This window comes from Cyanistes caeruleus, chromosome 2 (genome assembly GCF_971803275.1).
Source record: "Cyanistes caeruleus chromosome 2, bCyaCae1.hap1.1, whole genome shotgun sequence".
Classification (NCBI taxonomy): domain Eukaryota; kingdom Metazoa; phylum Chordata; class Aves; order Passeriformes; family Paridae; genus Cyanistes; species Cyanistes caeruleus.
Genome location: NC_141702.1, coordinates 39,446,867 through 39,469,425, shown reverse-complemented (window position 1 = coordinate 39,469,425; position 22,559 = coordinate 39,446,867). Strand labels below are relative to the sequence as shown.

Here is a 22,559-nt window from a genome sequence, read left to right as displayed (position 1 = left end):
CTTTCCTCCAAACCTGCACTTGTGCTGCACTACCTCTACTTACCACTCCCTCCCTACTTATCAGCCCCATTCTCCATTCTTTGGCACCTTCCCACACCTTTTTAACGAAATACACCACTCAGAGTTTTTAAACAGTAAACTGTGAACAAATAAACTGAACAGTTCCACCATCTGCCACTACTAAAGAAAGTCTAAACTCATCCCCAGTAGGATTTGTGCTATACTCGATGTCTTTATGGAGGCTACCAAACTACCTTGGGGAACTCCAGTAACCAAGCACTTCTCATGGACATAACCCCTGACACCTTCTTTTTATACTTTGGCTGGTACCTGCAGAAGCTGAGACAGTCAACAAGCCCATTGGATTCCATATGTGCAATCTGTCCACCAAGTAGTGCTGAATTTAAAGGGGAAAAATAAGCCCTACCCTCTCTAACTATTTAGCAAATACAAATTATTACATCATCTTTACTCAAGCTATTCCATTATTTACCTAGACTCAGATGACTTCAAGAACTGAGTGCTTCCCGCAAATAAGTAATTTCTTCAGAAAATATTAGTACTTTTCATAATTGAAACACCATCATTTGGCATAAATGTTTCCTGGAAATCATCCAATATAAGCAAGAATGACATTTATCACACAGTCATTCCTTCTATTTTTGCAATTTCTATTGACTTAAAGTGATATCAGGGATTCTTCCAAATTTGCAACAGATAAGAAGCAACAAACAGTTTAAAAGCTTTATTAAACAATTGCAATAAGACACAACCATGAAATATACCTAGGGAGAAAAGAAAAACTTCTAACAAGTTTAGTTACTTTTCTTATCCATTAAAAATGTAATCAGAGTTGGATATTTTGTTGTCACGTAGTAGCTAATGTGAGGCTTCAGAGCTTGCCAGGCGCTGCAAGGTACCCATCAGCCACCTACTCTGGAAAAGCAGACCTGCAGTCGCTGTCTGGAAGAGATAAGCTTCTCTTCTCAGAAATTCACTACTAGATAAATGTTTTGGAAAATATTCCTTTCACACACCAATTCCTGAATAAGAAGAGTAAAGTCTCAAAGCAACACCTGTCAACTGAGGGGTAGATTTGTACACCTTCTGTACACTTAAGCCCATCACTGACTGCCTGCAGAAAGGCTGGAAATGCTCAGAGGTAAAAGATGCTCTGTGTCCTCCAACCATGCTACAGTAACAACCTGCATACTACAGACCTGTACATAGGAACCATCTAAAGACACTGTGGTTACTAATATAGCTCTTATTCTGATCAAGGGATAAATGAAATTAGTTAAGTTTACAAATACAAAGAAACACTTAACTGAACCTTATCTGTAAACCAGGAATCATTCCTATGTGAATTCTGTGTACACTTACTAATTACCTTTAGGAGATTGTTTCAACACATCGATTCCAACACGGTCTTTACAAAGGGTTTATTACTACACCTAATTTAGTAAACTCAGCAGGATTAGGCCACTGACTCAGTCACTATCCATAATCACTCACAGTGTTTAAGAAACACAGCCTCCAGGAGAGTTTTGAGCCCTGCCAACTAGCACTCTCCCAGTCAATGCCCAGACTGGGAGATAACTGGTCCAAGAGATAACTCAAGCCAAAGCTGTTCCAAATAGGTACATGGACAAAGCCAAAACATTCACAGAGGTTTAGCCATATTGTCACAAGCCATGTTATGCCAGTCTTTTTAGGGCTAGAAAACAAGGCCTCATTCACCTTGTTTATAACTACAGATACAATCTAAAAGTACAGCGGGCTATGAGAACTGTAGCTGCCAGCAAGACACAGAACTATGGCTTTGTGGAGAATCACAGAACAGTCTGAGTTGGAAGAGACCATAAAAATTATCTAGTTCCTGCCATGGACAGAGGCACCTTCCACTAAACCAGCTTGTTGAAAGTGCCACCCAACCTGGCCTTGAAGACTTACAGGGACAGGGCATCCACAGATTCTCTGGCCATCCACACAGTACAGGATTTCTTCCAATATCTAATCCAAACTCTCTTTCACTTAGACTGAAAGCCTTCCCCCTTGTCCTATCACTACATCCCCTTATCACAAGTCCCTCTCCAGCCTTCTTGAAGGCTCTCTCCATAATGAAAGGACACACACCCTGAAGCCTTCTCTTTCTCTGGCTGAACAGACACAATTCTCTCAGCCTTTCTTCACAGGAGAAGTGCTCCTTCTAATCAATTTGGTGGACCCCTTATGGGCTCATCCCAACAGCTCAAAGTCCTTCCTTTACTGAGGACCTCAAAGCTTGATGTAGCACTCCAGGTGGGGTCTCATGAGAAGAGAACAGCGGAGAAAAATCCCCTCTCTATGTGGCCACACTTCTCTGGATGCAGCCCAGGACAAGTTTGGCTTTCTAGGCTGTGAGTGGACCTTGCTGGCTCATGTCCAGCCTCTCAGCCACCAGCACCCCCAAGTCCTTCTCACCAGAACCACTCTCTATCTGTTCATCCCCCAGTCTGTCTTAATACCAGGGACTGCCCGGACCCAGGTGCAGCACGTTGCACTTGGTCTTGTTAAGCCACATGAGATTTCCCATTTCTCAAGCTTGTCCAGGCTCCTCTGGATTGCATTCCCATCCTTCAGGTGTGTTAGCTGCAGCACCTAGCTTGGTGTCATCTGCCAATCTGCCAAGGGTGCACTCGATCACTTTGATGATGGTATTAAATAATACTGGTCTCGATACAGACTCCTGAGGGAACACCACTTGCCACTGTGGCCGATCAGGACTCTAAGCCTTTGACCTCTGGAAGCAACTGTCCAAACACTTTCTTATCCATCTACCAGACCCCTCACTGAATCCATCTCTCTCTAATTTAGAAAGAAGGTTTTTGTGGGAGACTGGGTGAAAGGCTTTACAGAAGTTCAGAGAAATGATGTCTGTAGCTCTTCCCTTGTCCACTGAGGTGGTCATGCCTCAAATATTCTGTGAAGGTTTTTGAAACTGAGCAGGAACTACATCTATTTTTCAGAAAACAAGGCCAAGGAATTTGATCAAAAGATAAGGCCTGCAATGGTCCTCAGACAGTTCACATTCAGCTGAACTTGATTAGCCTCCACTTAAATGAACTTCATACTGTTCACTGATCCACACTGCCTTCACCAGCAGGCAAATTTCCTTCTTAGCCTGATAGTTTTTGAGGTTTAATCCAGCATGAAAAAAAAATCTGTTCTACCATAGGCAAAAGTTGAACTCAAACTCAGTCTTTAATTTGCATACCTGATAATTGTACTTTTAATTATAAAAAAATTATGGACCATCACATTCTGATTTGAGATTTCACCAATACCTGGAGAATCAGTTACAGCTGAGCTGTTAAACTCCAATTTCAGATGAATCCCTGAAAACGCTCTAAGGTTTTGTGAGCTTATATAGATCCATCAGTCATGCTTTTAACACAAGGCTACTAGCCTACATTATTTTTCCCTTGGGTACATTAAAAACAAGGCAATAAGATAAATATCTCAGGTGAATGCAGAAGTGACTGATAAGAAAAACAAATGAAATACAAAATATTTGTATAAATGCACAACTTAAAGTCAAACCTATCAGAAAAGCTACCAAATTTGACTAAGCATGAAATGTTAATCATGTTAGTTATTGACTTCATTCAGCAATGCTGTTGTACTTTATTTTAAAACATTTCATCTTGAAGTAAAATCAATTTGATTATGCCTCATTTCTGCTTCAAGACCTTCATGAGACTGTTAAGTACAAGTTGCCAGTGTTAACCAAAGATCCCTTTTATAATAAAACCCACCAATGAGAGGACTTATAATTTTCTTCCAGCTTCTTTAAATATCCAGATCTTGTTCTGCCATCCAGTCATATAATTAGTCAACATTGGGATAAATAAATTGATTGTTTAAAATCTGGTATTTCTGTTAAGATTTTAAGTAAGTAAACCAAATCTCTCAATGCAAGGTAAGTACAATCCACTTCCCATTTTTTGACAACTGTTCCAAAATTCAGGTCTCAACATGCTGACACAAATGGATGTATTCCAGTTGTGTAATTCCACTTGAGGTCACACTCATTTCAGTTGCTATAGATCTGGATGGCCTTACTTTTGTGGGGCAGGAAGATGCTTTATTAGCTCCTCTTTTTGGAGGAATGAAGGAATCAACCTTCCATTCTTCTTCTGATCCTGGCCTGAAACAGAAACAAAGCTACAGAACTATACCCAAAGGAAAAAGAACACGGTCCTTAGCTAAAAAATATTCAAGCCATAATAAAATTCTCAGACTCTTGAAAACTCAACTTCAAAGAAATGTGGCAAGCTGGTGGGCATTTAACATAGAACGCACCTGGCCCTCAGCACTCATAGGTACCTTTATAAAACTTTTTCTTCTACAAGCATAAAATACAAAAGACAAGAGCTCAAAACTGAATGGTACACAACCACAGAGTGTATAAACTTAGATGTGATCAGATCTGATGCAATCAGGCAGAACAGTCTAAGTAAAAGATGCATAGTACAGTCTGTCTTTCCATGCTCAGCATGTTGTTTATCTTTCAAAAGCAAAATGCACAATAGCTGTAAAATATCACCAAATTAGAACAATGTAATACTGTTACAGTGTCCAGGCACATTGATTTTACCAGCCAGGCAGCACTGCAGCAACATATATGGACTCCTTCACAACATACCACTTCAGAAACAGATACCTGGGTAACAGACACACAAGACGTGTGTCAAAGTCCCCAGAATACAAATTGCTCACTGTCACAGTGGTGACATACAAAATTGCTCCTTGCCTTTGAGTCATTTTCTTACTTAGTCAGATGTTCCATATCCATGGGGGTAATGAGCTTTTCCTCATTTGTACACATCAACCTTACAGCCATGTCAGTCACAGCAAACAGCAGATGACCACAAAACAACCAAGTTGTACGTATTTTACACAAGAAAATTTTATCAGAATTCCACGTATCTTAGTGGCCTTTTAAAGGCAAGAAACAAAATCAAAACATATGCAGTGTCAGGAGACAAGTAAATTATATCAAATGAACAAATGGATACGCTTTATGCTGTTAAAAAGATAGCACTGTGACTGAAATCTTAAGTAACTTATTGCTGTGACCTGAGGCCTTCAAGAAATACCCTGCCTCTTCAAGGACTAAAGAAGTACATGGCTGCAGTGCACAGCAATAACCTCTAAAATACCTCAAAGTTCCCTCAGCAAGACTGTGAAGCGACATTCATCACTTTCCATTTTTGGTTGGTTCAACTCTAAACGCAACACTCAAAAGAAATCAGACCTTTCAAAAACAGGCAAGTAATCTGAGTTTACTACAGCAACATACAGTAACTCCATGAGTAACATTTCCTCCCTCTGTTTTCTCAAACACTGCTTTGGTAACAACCAGCTGCCCTACATCCATGTCCACTATAACACAAAACAAACATTTGGAACTCCCCACCAAAGCATAGCCCTGACCTACACAAATTCTTGTTCAACCACAGACTTAGCTGCACAAAATTAATGTCCTGGGATACTTTAGAATTACCTTCATTTAGCAAACTAAGTGCTAAAGAACTGATCAATGAAGTCAACAAGGTTTTCCTTAGCTATTCATCTTGTTGCATTGAATTTTCTAACTAATTAACACTATTTAGCATTGTTTAACTCATTTAACTGAGCTGATTTGTAATCTCAAATTTCTGCCTCCACAATTAAACAATGATACTGACTTGAGTTCTTTTAAAAATTATTTTAAAATAGATAGGCATCTTGATTAAGGGCAGTGTTTTATTCAAATTCACTTCCCACATCATATGCACCTAATTCTACATTCAACTGTTCCATGGTCTTTTATTTATGGGAAGTTGATTGTACTTCTCATCTCAGGCATCAGAAAAGCTATGAAGAAAGTAAACCAACACTTCAGAGATCTTGGATCCACTGCTCAGGGAACTCACTTATGCTGGGATACCTCAAGATTGTTTTCACTTCACATGTAACTTTAAGTCTGTGAGAAATCTTACTGGCATCAGTGACCTGTTGATCAGTGGCACATTCTTTCTGATTTGGGACCTAAGATTATCTGTCACTTGGGCTACTTAGTATCCAGTCTTGACATAATCTTTTCTATTTGGGCTATAAACTTTTTCAGGTCAAAAACTATGCTTCATAGTTTGTATTAAAAATAGCAATTCCCTGTTCATGTAACAGTAATATTAAATAAATAAATCATAATCTATTACATCTACTTTGTTCTATTACTCCTGAAATAACCTTTGGGTGTCCTTAGCTTCATGTTCTTATTCTTCATTACATAAGCCATGTCATTTTTTCCCTTGCTGTTTTCACCTATCACAACAAAAAAGAGCACATTCAGAATCCATGAACAGGAGTCAAAATACTGCTTTGACAGATGACCATGCCCACATCAAATATCAACTATGCTCCAGATGTGTATTTATCCAAATAACCAATTTAGTATGTGAATGTTTCTTTTCAGCATGTAAAAATGTACCGCATTCTTCTTATAATTAACTTTGTTTCCCTCCCAATTCAAGCCTATCCTAAATTAATCACCAGCCAATCAGCCTTGTCCTCTGGAGTCTCTTGCACACTGAAAAACATATCCATCAATACCAATTGCATGAAATATGATTAAGAGGCTCATTACACAATTCTTCTGAAAAAAGTTCTATATAAATTCACAGAGAAAATGTCACATAACATCACTCACTGATAACTGAGCCTACAGTAATTCAACTGCTCTATGAAATCTACCTAAATATTGTTTTTTAAGCATTTGCCAAGCAACTAAAATGAATCCCATGAAATGGAAAGGTCAGCTATCATTCATAGTTTGAGAATATATAGTTAAAGAGATAAAACTGATCATCGAACTATTCAACTTGAAGCACAGTATTCAAGGGTCACATATTACTGTTAGTAAAGCAAATTCCACTTTGGAGCTTCTTTTAGCATGTCAGTGTCAGACAGTGCTACATAATACATAGCCCCAAAGAGCTTACCAAATCAAGGATATATACAAAGGACTTGTTATGTTACACTCTGGATACAAAAAGATATCCCTTTATTGGTATCTTTCAAAATAAGTAATGTAAATTGCAATAAAGAACTACTCTACTGTTTAGAGAACCTAGCCTGAGATTTTTTCCTGTTTTTATATTGGACATTCCATCAAGATCAAAATTATTTTCTTGGTTGTAACAAGGCACAAGGACTTCATTCCCAGTCAAAATAAAAACTTCAAGATTAAAAAAAAAAAAAAAATCCCCCAAATTTGTTGCAAGTTATATCTTTGATTCAACCTGCATCAAACATAATTCATATTTTGATAGAGTTTAATAGCCTGATGTATCGTCCCCAAAGCTCTGTTTAGCTACACAAATGTAATTTAAGCCACAAGGGAAAATAGCCACATGCTACTCCTAATGAGTCGCTGCGTCATCACTAAAAAGACTCATGTTCAAAATCTGTCTAAGTAGTGCAAAAGAAACAAAATAATTCTACAATATCCCTATCTAACTCAGTATTGGAATAAAAACCACACAAAACTGTGAACCATTACAGATACAGTAAAGTTCTTATTTCCAATATTTCAAAATGAGTAAGTCACCACAAGTGGTCCTGAATATCAAAATAATTGTTTATTTTATGGCAGATGCAAGAAAACTGAATTGCAAGGACACTGCCATGCAAAGCACTGCATGAAACTCCAATAATGTAGTCTGTCCTAACAAAAGGCACCTATAAGCAGGCCTGCCTTTTGGAGAATAAAGAAAGCAGCATAACTAAACCCAGATTTTTTTTTCCAGCATTTCCAGTCAAGCACAGAAAAGCATGAGTCACATTTGCAAATTTTGGCTTAAATTGGTTTAATGCTTCCCAGTGAATGCATAAGCCTATTGTTCACATCCTTCGATGATTTTAGCAAGTGATATCAAAGGCAAGCCCAGAATAAAATTGCAATAAAAGTCACTTAGCTCTTGAACTAGCATTTTAACTACCACAATACATTTAATTCAGGAAGGCAAAGCTTCTCATGACTTTTTTTTCCCCCTCCAAGGAAAAGCCATCATCCAAACTTGGACACTTTTAAGGGACTTCATTTTAAAAATACTGCATACAATACCCTTAAGACAAGTGTCCCACCTTAGTGTATGCAGGCTCTAATCCAGTGGCTGTACAGCAAGGCTTAATCTAACAGAACTGTAGTAACAATCTTAGTTGTTATTATAATTACCTTTTTTAGAAGCCATTTATATAATGGGATGTGAATGTCATTAGACACTGATATCCAAATGTTCCAAGCAATAGTAAACTATGGCAATTGCTTCTATTCTGCATCTTAACCGCAAAAGCATACCTGTTATGTGAGAAGTCTAATGCTGAAATTTTAAATGGTTCATTTTATAAGAGTTTGCACTAGCTATCTTTCCTATTTGGCCCATTTTATGAGTGTTTGAACTAGATAACCTTCATATCCTTTAAAATAATTCTATTTTCTATTATGATTCTAAATCTTGTTTTCCGTTAAGAATATAGTACAATTTTGCTAAAGTATCACCCTTAATTCCCACCAACATATTTATTAAATTCTTTAATACAAAGAAATAAAACCAGCTTACTGACTATTTTCTTTGGTTTTTTTCTACCCTTCTACTGATAAAAACTTAAAAGAGTAAACAAACACTAACAATTTGCAAAATAAAACCAGAATGACTTGACTAACCAAGCTTGTGTTAATGTTGCAGTCATTTGTCACAGTAGTTTTCATCATCAGCTAAGCTCTACCCTCCATCAGCTATTTCCTCTGGAACAAATGCCTCTATAAAATAATCTCTTCACTTTATTTTTAGTTGTCTGCATTTGACCATACTCATTTATCCTTTGGCTTTTCCTTCAACTCTAAGAAAGCAAACCCCTTCTGAGCTAGCAGACCACAACAAAATTAATTTAATAAATTAATAATAAATTAAATAAATTTCCATAAATTCTTTAGGCCTGAGACCTATTCCTTCTTGGCTGAAATCTAATCCTGACAAGGTAGATAAAATTAAGTGCCAGCTACAAGAGCTCCAGAAAATGCAGATGAACATTTCATAAGTTGTTCTACTATTCCTAATTTTTATATAAAACGGGCTTTGCGTTTGTTGCCTATTTGCCTAACTGGCACTCTATGGCCCTGGAAGGGCAGGTTATTTCATCAGTAGCTAAGAATGTTCCACACGTCTAAGGAGATGGTAATTTGATTTTTGCACACATACACACACAAACTTGTGCTCTATACATACAGAAATAATGGATGGTGAAGAGTATGTTATGCTGGGCTGTAGCCATTACTTTTTCACTGAGTGGATTCACAAAAAGCTTTTGACAGAGGCCTTTAAATGGCTGGAAGGAAGACTAGGCAAGAGAGAAAAGAGGAGAGGTCTTTGCCTGGGTAAGTGACTGAATACATGAGACAGTGAACAAGAAAAGACCAGCCAGTTTTCACAGGGAGTGATGATTCCAGTGGAGCAACTCATACTTAACAAACATATGCAGAGCAGTTCCAGAAAAGGGCAAGAACAGTGCAGGTAAAAAGTCCACTGAGGCAAAGCTATGCAAGGTAGTAAAGGCATGGATAATGTGGTAAACTGTAAAAGGATTGCATGGAATAAGCATATGGTCACTAAAATGGTAATTATAAAAATGAACACATGAGTTTAATAAAAAATTGCCCCCGTCCTCAGCAATAAAAATAAACAAAAAACAAATTAAAAAAGTAATGAAAGCTTAGAATTTTTTTTTTGCAAGAGAAAACAAAACAGAAATCAATCCTATGTGCATACAGAAATTTGCACCCTGCCTACTACATTCAATTCCCTCAGCTCACAAAACATATACAGAGCTGTCAAAACATTGGAGAAGGGCAAAAAGCTTCCTCAAGCATCCTGCACAGCTTCCATTTAAATAGCATCTGATTAAGTCAAAAGTTTCCAGCCTGGAAAAGAGATGATTGAGTGACATGAGAAGAGCCAATGGTTATTTTTTCCAATAGAAGAACCAGAAGGAATCAAATTAAACTTGTAGGAATCAGATAGACAATAAACAAAAGCAGATCTTCACACAACAGGCAGTTGGCCACTCTGTAAGGTGGATGAGAAATATTACACAGGCCCAAGAGGAAAGAAGATAAAAGCTTAGAAGAAAGACCTATTGAGGACTGCTGAATATACACCCTGAGCTGAAAACAGCTGGGGAATTCTCTGGAACACATCACATCCACTTACCCTGGATTTACTCTTTTTCACCAGACATCACAAACAGCTACTGCTAAAGCAAGTAGCCAATGATTCAACTCAGTGTGGTCATTCTTATGCTCTCACCTAAGGCTTCTAAGGGTGTCTCCCTCCTCTGAGGCATTACCTATCAGGTAGCAGACTGAGAGGCAGTTTGATTCATTCATCATTCACATATTCAGTAAGAGTGGATTGGGATTTAGAGAAGTTTTTGATGTCTAAAATTTGCAAACTGGCTGGCTCAGACTAACTCCTGCCAAAGATCAGCAACCAGCAGCACTTTACAAAGCTGTTCAGGACAGTCAAATGCAAAGGTGTCACTGCTTAAATCCAGCCTTTCACAAGATTAAGGCCTACAGAGACATGTATTCAATTTGCTAGTATCGTATTTCAGTCTACTAAAATGAAGGCGTTAACAGGATGTAAAACAATAGCACTGTTGACAATGAAGCAACTGAAAGATTTATTTAAAGAAAGGTATCTCCTCTAAACTTCAAACAAGCATGTTGTGCAACACAAAAGCCAGAACTGCATTGTAATGGGCTTCTTATAAAAACACAGGAGACTGGAACACTCCCCTAGGGAGTACCCAAAAGAAGAAATGCTATTTCAAGAATGTGAAAAGATTCTAACACCTCTCTGACTTCTTTGTTGGATACTTTTCATGTTATCAAAATGGTATGTGGGTCCTAGTCACTGAAGCTAAAAGTGATATGCTGCCCAAATAATTCCCTCGGGTATTTTCAGCTTCACTACACCCACAGAATAGTTTTAATTTTTCCTGAGGTTGTGTAGGAAGATGCTGACAGATACTACGAGATATACAAGAGCATCTGCTGCATCCAGAAATGTTCTGAAACACAAGACTTCTTCACCAGACTATAGAGACTGAGAAGAAAACAACTACAAAATGTTTCTCTGCCACAGGCCTGCCCCAATAAATTGGTTTCCATGGGCAAACAGTAAGCAACATAGAAATGCAGCTGAGCCCAGCCCAAACTCAGAATACTTGTTATTGCAGCACTGCAAAATTGAACTGAGGTAGACTGGAGCAAGCAAAGATGGTAAAGAAAATGGACAACCAGAGGACCATGGCTGTAATGACTACTCTCTCTCCCGGTTTCAAACAGAGAAAATGCATCAATTCAGTAGCCAAACACCACATGTTGTTACCACACTCATCTGAGACAGTGAGCCACAGCCTACCATGGCCTATCTCACTAACTGCAGAGTTGATTTTGCCATATCCAACCATGGTGCACATACACCTACCATACAGGCACTTCAAAAAAAAAAGGAAAAGAAAAAACCCCAAGATGATACTGCAGCATATTGTCTACAATCCAACACCGACAGAATTGCAATTTGTATTTGAATTGAATTAATTTATGAACCATGAGGGTTGCAACAGAAACATATTTATGCAGACAGAATAACAACTGTTGGGAATTTGAACACAGAATTCAGAAAAGAGAAGATTCTTGTAGATGTTATTGTTAGCGTCAACATTGCTGAACTGTGGGAATTCTGTCTGCAGCAAAGAAGAATTGCTTCAGAGCCTCACAGAATAAAAACTCATTAACTACAAAGATAAGGATGAACAAAATAAAATAACCCAGATACATTTCCTTCTTATTTCATTTTGAAAGAATATTAAAGTATTTCTTTAGAAAGTTTTAAAAAGTTTTCAAACCATTCTTGTATATACTCCAGAAGTAAAAGAGTTTGTTCAGATTACACCAGACACCTCACACCTGTCCATGTTATATTATTTCCAATTCTTTGATTTAATTTAGTAAAACAGTTGAAGAGCCTATATCTAACAATATTTTGAGAAGTGAAGGAATGTGCAGTTTTCTGGAAACTCATCTGTAACTGGATTACTGAAGAATTAGTAGTAATATTCTAATTTGTATTTAAACTTTTATAATCTAATAATTGAACTCCTTTTTTTTCTAGGCCTCCCCCTATTTTAGACAAGTTTCTTTTTTTCTTTTTTTTTTTTAATGAAAAGCAAGCAGGACTGAGTTCTCATTCTCAATAGGTGGCATATAGGCAGCATGTTCACAAAATCAGACAGATCCAAGATCTCCCTGGACAGCCTATTCCAGTGCTATGCTACCCTCAAAGCAAAATTCTTCCCCAGGTTAAGTGGAACTTCTCTTATTTAAATTTATGGCCATTGCTCCTTATCCTGTTGTCCAGGATGTTCAGAAGCAGCCATACCTATCCATATGTGGCTTGGGGCAAGGGAAGGACTGCAAGTGGAACTACTGTTTGTTTGGAAGAACAGAGCTGATTTGGCCCAATGGGAAGAGCTTACATTTTTAAAGATTATCTTGAAATAAAATTACTAAGCAGCATAACTTTGAGGGTACAATAGAAAGGAAGATACTGTTTTTTTAGTAGACTCATACCAATGGTAAAATACTGAAAGACAAAATCACATTATACTGCAAAAGCAGCAGGTAACCCTGATTTCCCAGAACTAGGTCTTTAGATCTATCTTGAAGACTTATCAGGGATAGCCTTTTCCTCTTTATGATTAATACAAAAAGATTTCAAAAGTTATTTGCATCAACCACCCTTAGAATCCTCAGGGACTGATTTATAAAAATTAATCCCCTAACCTTCTCATGAAACAATGCAATATGCTGTAAAATATGAACAATCAGCAACGTTGTGGACAAAGGAGAAAACTATCTGACAACAGACAGGAAAGAGAGCACAAAAAACCCCTAAGAAGAAACTGCTTAAGAATCAGCTGTGACAGTTAGTAGTACAAAGTCTGTATGCAAAATTATTATCTACTAGTTCATTTCAGAAAAGAAAAATTCTTCTAAGAATTGAGTATGCTCCTTGTGGTAAAAGAATTAGAATATTATTGACATTTTAAAACCTATTCCAGATAATTAATATAATTGTTCATCTAAATTAGATGGAAAATCTGCATCTTTTTGAGAAAGATCAAAGTCCTGCAACTTAAAACCCACTCAAATGAAACGTAGGGAAGAAGAGTTTTTCTGACTGGAAAACCAATGCATTTTGTACAAGAAAATCTTGAGGTTATATAACCACCTGCCAACACTGTAAATGCCTACTAATGAAGTCATGCAGTAACATTTCATTTTGCTCCCAGAGGGGAAAAAAGCAGAAGAATCTTTTAATTGGAAATGACTTAGCTTGCTAGAGCTATTACAGTTACACATATTAACTCAACTGCCTTGTCTCAGTGCAATAGATTGAGACAAATGGCAAATCACAGCATGTCAATATGGAAAAGTTTGCCTAAAATGTTGTTTGTTGCTTTAAAAAGAACACATAAAAATACAGATGTTTATTATTTTTTATAGTGTTTTTTTAGAGTATGGAGATAACTACTATATTCCTTAGGACATTTTGAAAGAAGAGGTACTTCAGGAGCAGAAAACAAATTAAAACTTCTAATTTTCAAGTGTCTAATACTGCAGTTTAACTCTGTATACAGAGTCTTTGTATCCAATTCCCTAAGGGATTTTTTTTCATAAAGAGAAAATCCACAAAATTTTGGTGTACAAATGTAATAAGTTTCTAAACCAGGAGTTACCCTTAGGATTTAAACCTCCATGTTTCTGCATAGCTGGGACTGTGAGACTAACTATACCAACAGGAAGAAATGAAGGCCTGCTGTTACCCTAGAAGGCTGACCTTTAAGAATTTTGCTGAAGCTCAGGTCTCCAGTTTGTCTTAGGAAAGCAAAAGATTTTACTCCAGACAATAATCTGAAAGAAAATTTGAGAAGGAAACTTCTGGCCCTCTCTGTCCACTCTTCCCCACACAAGTGGCTCCAATTATGCCAGCCTGTAAAATTACATACATTTACTCATCCTTCTAAAGCACTAACTTTTCTTTCCAGTAAAAGAGAGACATAAGTATCAATTTCTAAGAAAATATGCTGCTCAAGAAAACACTACAATTAAAACACATTAAACACTACAATTTAAGAAGTAGACACGGAACAAAACTGCAGAAAACTATACAAACCCTCCATAGAAAGCAAACATCCAGTCTCTTGTAGAAGCTGTTTTACAATAGTGGCAAAAAGAGAAAACAAACTATTCATTTTGATAAAGTCCTGCATAGAATTGAACATATTTTTGGAGACCTAGAAAAAAGACTGTAGTGGACTGATGCTGGCTGGATGCCAGGCACCCACCAAAGCTTCTTTCTCAGTCCTTTCCACAAATAGACAAGGGAGAGAAAACATAACAAAGTGTTCATGAGTTAAGGAACAGAAGAGATCACTCAGCAAGTACTGCCATGGGAAAAATGGACTCAAATTTGGGATATTAATAGAATTAATTACTAACAAAACCAGAACAAGATAGTGAGAAGTGAAATAAACCTTAAAAACAACTTCCCTGCAACTTTTCCTCCTTCTCAGCTCTCCCTCCTCCCCCAGCAGTGCATGGAGACAGAGAATGGGGGTTATGGTCAGTTCATCACTGGCAATTTCTCCCTCTGCTCAGGGAGGGGAGTCTTTCCCCTGCTGCACCATGGGGTCCCTCCAAGGAGAGACAGTTCCCCATGAACTTCTCCAATGTTAGTCCTTCTCAGACAGCAGCTCTCAACAAACTGCTGCAATGTGGGTCACTCTTCCACGGGGTGCAGTCCTTCAAAAGGACAGGCTGCTTCAGCCTAGGTTCCCCACAAGTCCTACAAAGAAACCTGCTCCAGCCTCAGCTTCTCTCTTCACAGGTCTTGCAGGTCCCTGCCAGGATCTGGCTCCAGCTCAGGTTTCCCAGGGGTTCAGAGACCTCTTTCAGGCATCCACCTGCTCTGGCTAGGGTCTCTTCCATGGGCTGCAAGTGGCTCTCTGCATCCTTGTGGCTCTCCTTGGGCTGCAGGGGCACAGCTGCCTCACCATGGTCTTCACCATGGCCTGAAGGGGAATGTCAGCTCCAAGACTTGGAGCATCTACTGTCTCTCCTTCTGCACTGACCTAGGTGTTTGTACAGTTGTTCCTCTCTTATATTCTCACCCTGCTCTTCTCTGGCCACAATTACATCTGTACAGTAACTTTTTTTCCCCCTTGTTAACAGACTATAGAGGTGCTACTATCATCCCGTGCTTGGTTCAGTCTTGGCTGGCAGTGGGTCCATCCTGGTGAGTTTCACATGAGTTCTTCATAAATGACTTTAGGGTTGGAAAAGTCTCGAAGTTTCATCTAAGAATTCCTCCAGGGAAAAAATAAGGTTAAAAATTCTATAATATTAACAGCTAAGTTTGAAGCACACAAGTCTGGCCGCTACGGCCACTTGAGAGAGACCTGGCACTTCCAGATCGTCACTCCTGTCATTCTTAATAAATCTGCTATTCTCCTTTATCATCTTCTGGAAATGCTTCTTTCTTTTCACCAACTCTAAAGTTAAGCTTGATTCATTCTCTTAAGTCTAAGAAAAAGAATACCCAAGTAACTCAAATTAGGTAAAATCCCCCTAGAAATAAAAAAAATCAATAATCTCAGGTTAAATACAAAATATTATTACTTTTTAATCAACTCTTGCTTTTTCTAAATTATTAGAATCAGGAACATAGTGTAACTTTCTTGCCATCCTCCTCCAGAATATAGATCTTATTTCACAATATTCTAAAAAAAGATTTTTGTCAATTAATAAAAACCTGTTTGCCTGATTCCAGAAAGCACAGGTTCCATATTTATAGCTGATATCTAAAGTCTAAAGAACACATCCTACCAAACCATAGAGTTTAGAGGCAGACCAAATTACTCAATGCTGCATAAAGCATTCTAGGCACTAAGATTTTAATTTGCAGTAACTGCCTAGTCAATGCCAAGTAACGCAACTGGAAATAACAGGATAAATCACAGTGCCCCAGATCTCAACATCAACCAGTAGTTACCAAAGTAGAAGCTGTTCCTACCACACTGTTGGAAAGCTGGGCACAGGTGCCCACTCCATGATGTTTCTGTGCACAGGGTACAATGAGCTCTGGAAAGAGTGTCATAGGTGTGGATGATATGGCACTCTTAAGAAAATATCAACCAAACCAGAACAACAGGCACTCTATCTATCATTGGCAAGTCTACATAGCAGCTGTTACAGGTAGAAAGGTCCAGAATCCCTCTCTGTGTACTGGGGTGAAAGGAAACAAAAATTCAAAGCAATCAGGGCCTGGGCATTGTGATGAAGCAACATCAGCAACCGTGGCAGTACAAACTATGCTGCAGCAGAACCCATAAGCATGCAGATAAGCTCAAAAACTGAGCAATCAATTGGCTCAACACCATCACAGCAAAAGTCACATCAAGGTTAATAACATTTCTTAAATACACAGAATAAATTAAGTCTAAATTCTAACCAAAAGTGAGAGAGAGTTGACAGGAAGATAAAAACCCTGCTCAGGTAATCAGAGATATAGAGAAGTTGTCATACACTGTGTTAGTATTGTAACAAGACAAAAAGATCCCCATAAAGAGGTTCATAACACTACAATTACTGTGTAGACAAAATATTTAATACATTTACTTTGTTAGAGAAAATAGACCATTAAATTAATTTCAGTTTTAGTCTCTAATTAACAGGATGACTCACACTTAAAAACACCAGTCAACTGCAGAGCTATAGATGGTCCAACATTTTGAGTGGGCACATTGTAATAAAGGTTAGTAGAATTGCTTCATATGAAGAATACTTTTTCTATAAGGAAACAATTTTTCAGCTCCAATTTTAGATTGGGATTAGACTGAAATTGTCTGAATCTGATTTCCCAGGGAAGATTTTCTTTTACATCTTGGAAACACTTTTTTCTGAAAATAAATTTTATCACATTTAAAAAATTACTATGGCTTCCCATCTGAGAGCAACCATTTACATCCAACAAAAATCCACTCTCAAGCTGAACTAAATTGCATTTATCACAGTATCACAGAATGGCTTGGGTTGAAAGGGATCTTAAAGATCAGCCAGTTTCAAACCTGCTGCCATGGGCACCATGGACTAGACCAGGCTGCTCAGAGCCCCATCCAACCTGGCCTTGAACATTTCCAGGCATGGGGCAGCCACAAGTTCTTGGGGCAACCTGTTCCAGTGCCTCACCAGCCACACAGTAAAGACTAAGTTTTAACTCCCTATCTCCATAATTCCATCCTCTAATCATAGAATCACAGAACAAAGTGACTTGGAAGGGGGCCATCAGGATCATCAAGTCCAACTCCTGGCCCTGCTCAGGACACCCTAAGAGTCACACCATATGCCCAAGGGTATTGCCCAAATGCTTCTTGAACTCCGGTTTTCTGGTCAGGTTTTATGCTATTTCCCTGGGGAGCCTGTTCCAGTGCTCAACCATCCTCTGGGTGAAAAACTTTTCCTAATATCCAACCTAAATGTCCCCTGACTCAGCTTCATGCTGTTTCCTTGAGTCCCATCACTGGTCGTCGGAGTGGGCACCAGTGCCTGCCCCTTTGCTTCCCCTGAAGCTGAAGACCACAGTGAGGTCTTCCCTCAGTCTCCACTGTCCTCTAATCACAACTCCCATATGTTTTACAAAAATTTCTACATACTAAAATATCTCCCACTTTCTCACTTTACTGGGCATTAAAGATGTACACTGCCTATCTCTGTTGGGGGTAGAGGGAGGGGAAGACTTACCATAAATAATTATTAGAAAAAAATCTGAATTGTGTTCTTAACATTTCTTTCCTATGGATATTTAAAGTTGTATACTCTACTGAGTGTGCAACAATCCTCCATTTTCCAAAGGTTCAAATTTAAATCTTGTTCAACATGACATCTATAGCCATCTCCATCCTCCACAACAATAATTTTTTAATATATTATATAAAGAGAAAAATCTTGGGACTTACTCGGAAGTAGTCACTGCAGGCTGCCAGGACTGCTTTATGTGCGTGGAATTTCTGCTCTTCAGCAATAAGGGTAATATCACAAAGTATGCCATCACTTCTTTGTTGGTTCAGAGCTGCCAGGACAGCATCATTGTGAGAGCTAGACTGACAAAGCCTCTGACCTGTCAGCATTTCCTGAACTCTGAGAGGAAAAAGAGGAAAGATTCTGTCAAAAAATGTATGACACAAGCACCTTCAGTCATAAATACAGAACAACTTTTTCTAAGAAAAGATAGTTTGATAACTCTTGGAAAGCTAAAAAAACCATGAACTCTTGTCCATAAAAATCTTTACACAGCATAGACATCAGAAAAGGTCAATGTAACAAACCATTATGAAAACCGATTATAAACTCAAATTTATATACTCAATGGTTCTGACATTTCATTTCCTGTACCAGAAGTCAGCTGAACTCTGAAGCACGTGTACATTTTAGGATTAAATGAGAACAATAGAGGGCTTAGGTCAATGGACCAACAGAAAACTTTAAGTGGTTCAAACTGAAGCACTGGTGAAAAGGAGGGTATATGTACATGTGCAAGAGGTTCTACTAAAAAAGAATGATGCCTCATGGTCTCAGGTGGCCTGTTTAAATCTGATGTTGAGTTGCTCAATGTTTTCAGACCACTTCAGGCTATTCATATTTATGAAGTGTTGTGGTTTTTTGATTGTCTGCTTTGTATTGCAGAGGGAAGGGAGAGAATGTTTACTCGGTTTTAAAATGCCAAGACCTTCTCCACCTCTGAATATTTCCATGTATGAATATAAGATTTGCATATAATCCAGTCTAAGACTGTCTGATTGCAGCTTCCTTTTTCTGTAGCAGAAGGAAAAGACAAGATAACTGTTGATGCAAATAGAAACAAATCAAAACATATCAGCAAATCCTCTTTGGTACAAAACAATGCAATTGATTTGAACTCTGTGACACTACCAATTTATATTGCCAGAGAATACATATATATGTTTATAGAGGGTGAGTTTACAGAGAGTCATCTCAGTGTAAATGAAAGTGAAGTTGTTTTTTTTTAAGGGGTTATTAACTCATCATCTTCCCAGCACAATCATGTAATTCACTGCATGTATGTACTATGCAGATGCTCTGCGGCTGCTCTCCTTTCTCTGCCCCCTCCTACTACTGCACCTTGGGAACCTGTAAACTATGGCATATCTGCCTTGCATACTGTTTGCTCTAATCTAATCTGCTCTTTTAAAAAGACAACAACTTAAACATTAATTCTACAAGAAGGCTGGCCAAAGAGGAATAGCATGTATCTGAATTTTACCGCCTCTCTGACGGTTTAGGTTTCAAGTATGGACATGCCCCAAATACATTTCAAAAGGACACGTTTGAATTATTTTTTTTTCCCTCAGCTGTTCTGTTTGTGGAACTCAACCTGTATTCTAAATGGCAGTTATCAAGGAATCTAACTTGCTAAAACACAAGAGAATTATTTTAATGGTTATTTCTCTTCTGTAATTTCTATAGCGAAGTGACTAAAACCAGTGCAAGTATGATACTTTTAACAATACCCTGAGATGGCTTCTCTTTACTTCTATTTTTATTAGCCCCTTTCCCAGTGTTGCAAATGAAGACCTTCATTCCTCTTGCTTTTTTAACCATCATCCAGAGGACTATTTCATTCAACAGAGAACATATCTGGGATTTTAAACTGAGTTCTATCACAATCCATTTTTCAATTCAGTGACCAAAGTGAAAAATCAATTGCCTGTGCTAACAACGTATGAAGAACGCATACACATGAAAGGCAATGTAATTTGAATTTATGAATGAAAATACATAGAATATCAGTCATGTTATGACTGACTATTTGTAGTGGTATTGTTGGTTGGTAAATTCAATAGCTATAAAAGCAAGTTCTGATTCTCCTCTGCTGCAGAAGCATGGCAGGGAAGGGGGAACAGAACTGGAATGATAAGGTGTCCCAGCCATATCAGGGAGTTTTCTGAGCTCCCAGATCAGAGTGCTAACTACTCTGTAAAACAGAACCACATATCACATTGCTGCACAGTTCTGCAGAAAACAAATTCAGTTAATAAATTCTGCAGAGCGTTCCGTCTGAAAGAACCGTGTTCTGCTCCCAGAAAGTAATTAAATTATAAATGACAAATTCTCTATTACAACAATGGGTAGTACAAATAAATGAGAAAGGCTACACTGGGAAAGAGACAGAAGGGAAGGCAGAAAGCTGAATTTGGAGAGAATTCTTAGAAGACAGTTCACATAACTGGAAAAGTAATATTCCCTGAACAGTGGAACATTACACAGACCCGAAATCATCATCAGACACCATTTCAGATGCATAAATGAAAACTGCTTGCTGCTTCCACAATCAAAAATTCCAAGTATAGACTATGGTATAAATATAGACTATGGTATAAATAGAATAACGTATGAAGAGATTGTGGGCCTCCAATCAATCCCAGGCACAGTCATTCTTGCCTGAGATAAGAAGCAACAAGGTAATATTTGTTGTGATAGATAGAAACTCTTTTGTTCACCTAAATATATAGATATGTCCATGTTACAGATTATAACATGGACATATATATTTAATAATGTGAATTCCTATCTAATGAACAAACTTCTTAATTTTTCTTTTTTTCTACCTTCTTAACAGAATCTTTGGTAAACATCATCCTAAATATTAATAACTTCCTACACACTACCAAGTACTATACCTCAGGCACCTCTCAGATGGCATCCTTCAGTCTTCTGAATATCAAAACTTATAATCCTCTAGGGAAACCAGCAAGCGTTCCAGCTAGAAAAAGAGAATGGAGAGGAACATTAAAATTCAAAGCATACACAGCCTCAGCCTTAAAGATCAATACTTTCAGGATGTGCAATTCAAAAGCAACTTTCACTGTCTGAAAGTGGTCTTTCCTCCAGTCTTTTTTAGAGATTCACACCCTGCCATCTGAATGTCCTGCACCTACTGCCCTTGAGGAATGCTGTCCACAAACTCAGGAGCACATATAATTTCAAAAAGGCTGAAGAGTAATGGGGAGGGAAGTGTATCAAAAATCCTTCAATATGAAGAGCAAACCAAAGGCATGTATTTGTGTTTGCTTGCTTCCCAGAATAGCACATGGTTTTTATGTTCAATGATCCTAAAGGTCTTTTTCAGTGTAAATGACTCTAGGATGCTATAGTCATTCTGCAAATATAAACAATACAGTACAATCACTTTTATAAACACAAAAGCTCTTTTTTAAAAGGCAAAATACTAAAGGGACCATATATAAACACAGAACAGCTGAAGCGTCCAAAGACTTAAATTATTGAAAATGGGGTTGTAGAGCAAATTTTTAACTGGTGTAGCAGCCAGCACAGCTGACAAGATATTTCACCTTCTTAGAAGAATTATATAGAAAAAATAGGTTTTAACAGAATAATCAAAAAATATAACTATAGTACTTTGACTGCTTATTTAAACCTTTGTGTGGATTGTTTAATGTAACTCAGTTACAGTGAAGTAATACAATTCAGCAAAAACTGAAGAATAGAAAGACTTCCATATTTTTCTCCCTTTTCCAAAAAGACTGCATTTCTGAGCAGATGGGTGAGGTCATAGGGAATTTATACCAATGATCCAGCGGGATACTAAGCAAATGGTTATGCAGGGCTTCCCAGTGGTGGTTTCAGAGCATTTCACTCCCACCATCAGTGATCACCGTTCCAGTTCTATTAAGACAATTCACCTTATCCTTCAAGAGACAGAAAATCACAGCACATTGAGTTGGTGCTGTCAGCTAAGGAAGCAAACACATTTCTGATCAATGTACCTGCTCTTATACACACCCATATGTCAATACTGATGTCTGCCCTTCGGAAATCCTACAACATGCAGAGACTGACAGAGAACAAATTCAACCATTCCCTGAACTTTAAGAGGCCCAAACTCTCTGGCCCAAACACAGAAAAAAAAACCCCAAACTACAAGCAGCAGTGAGAGCAAACAGAGGAAGGATGAATATCTGCAGGGAAAAGTATTCCCTCTACAATAATCAAGGTATATGCATCAAAGAATTAACAAAAAATTTAAACAGTCCCACACTGCTTTCAGTGTTTTTACCCTAACAAATCAATCTTCTCTAAACTTTGGCACTCCTCCTTTCTCTTCCAAAGCTCCAGCACTGCATGCCTCACTTAAATGTACACCATGTACACAAGAGTACAGTGTGTAAAAATTTATCAATACTGCATTGATTTTATTTAGCCATATAGTATTAAAGCAGCTCAACATTTTTAATAACTGGAAATTTTAATGCATTCTTTATCCTTACAGAAAAAAAAAAAAATAATTAAGGAGACACTTCCATCTGTT

General features: G+C 37.9%; 1 protein-coding gene across 15 annotated transcripts in view; it reads right to left on the bottom strand.

Moving 5' to 3' along the window:
• The window catches only part of KLHL32 (kelch like family member 32), a 120,539-nt gene that overhangs the window by 74,849 nt on the left and 23,131 nt on the right, over window positions 1-22,559 (bottom strand). For 12 of the 15 annotated variants that reach the window (XM_086876578.1, XM_086876580.1, XM_086876583.1 and 9 more), the window contains 2 exons: window positions 20,911-20,993; window positions 18,169-18,349 (listed from right to left, as the gene is read on the bottom strand). In XM_086876578.1, the coding sequence (XP_086732704.1) occupies window positions 18,169-18,349; window positions 20,911-20,933 (204 nt within the window). In that variant the 5' untranslated portion in view covers window positions 20,934-20,993. Of the gene's footprint in view, window positions 1-4,104; window positions 4,190-18,168; window positions 18,350-20,910; window positions 20,994-22,559 lie in introns of all 15 variants that reach the window. The other 3 variants (XM_086876585.1, XM_086876586.1, XM_086876587.1) reach the window with 1 other exon arrangement.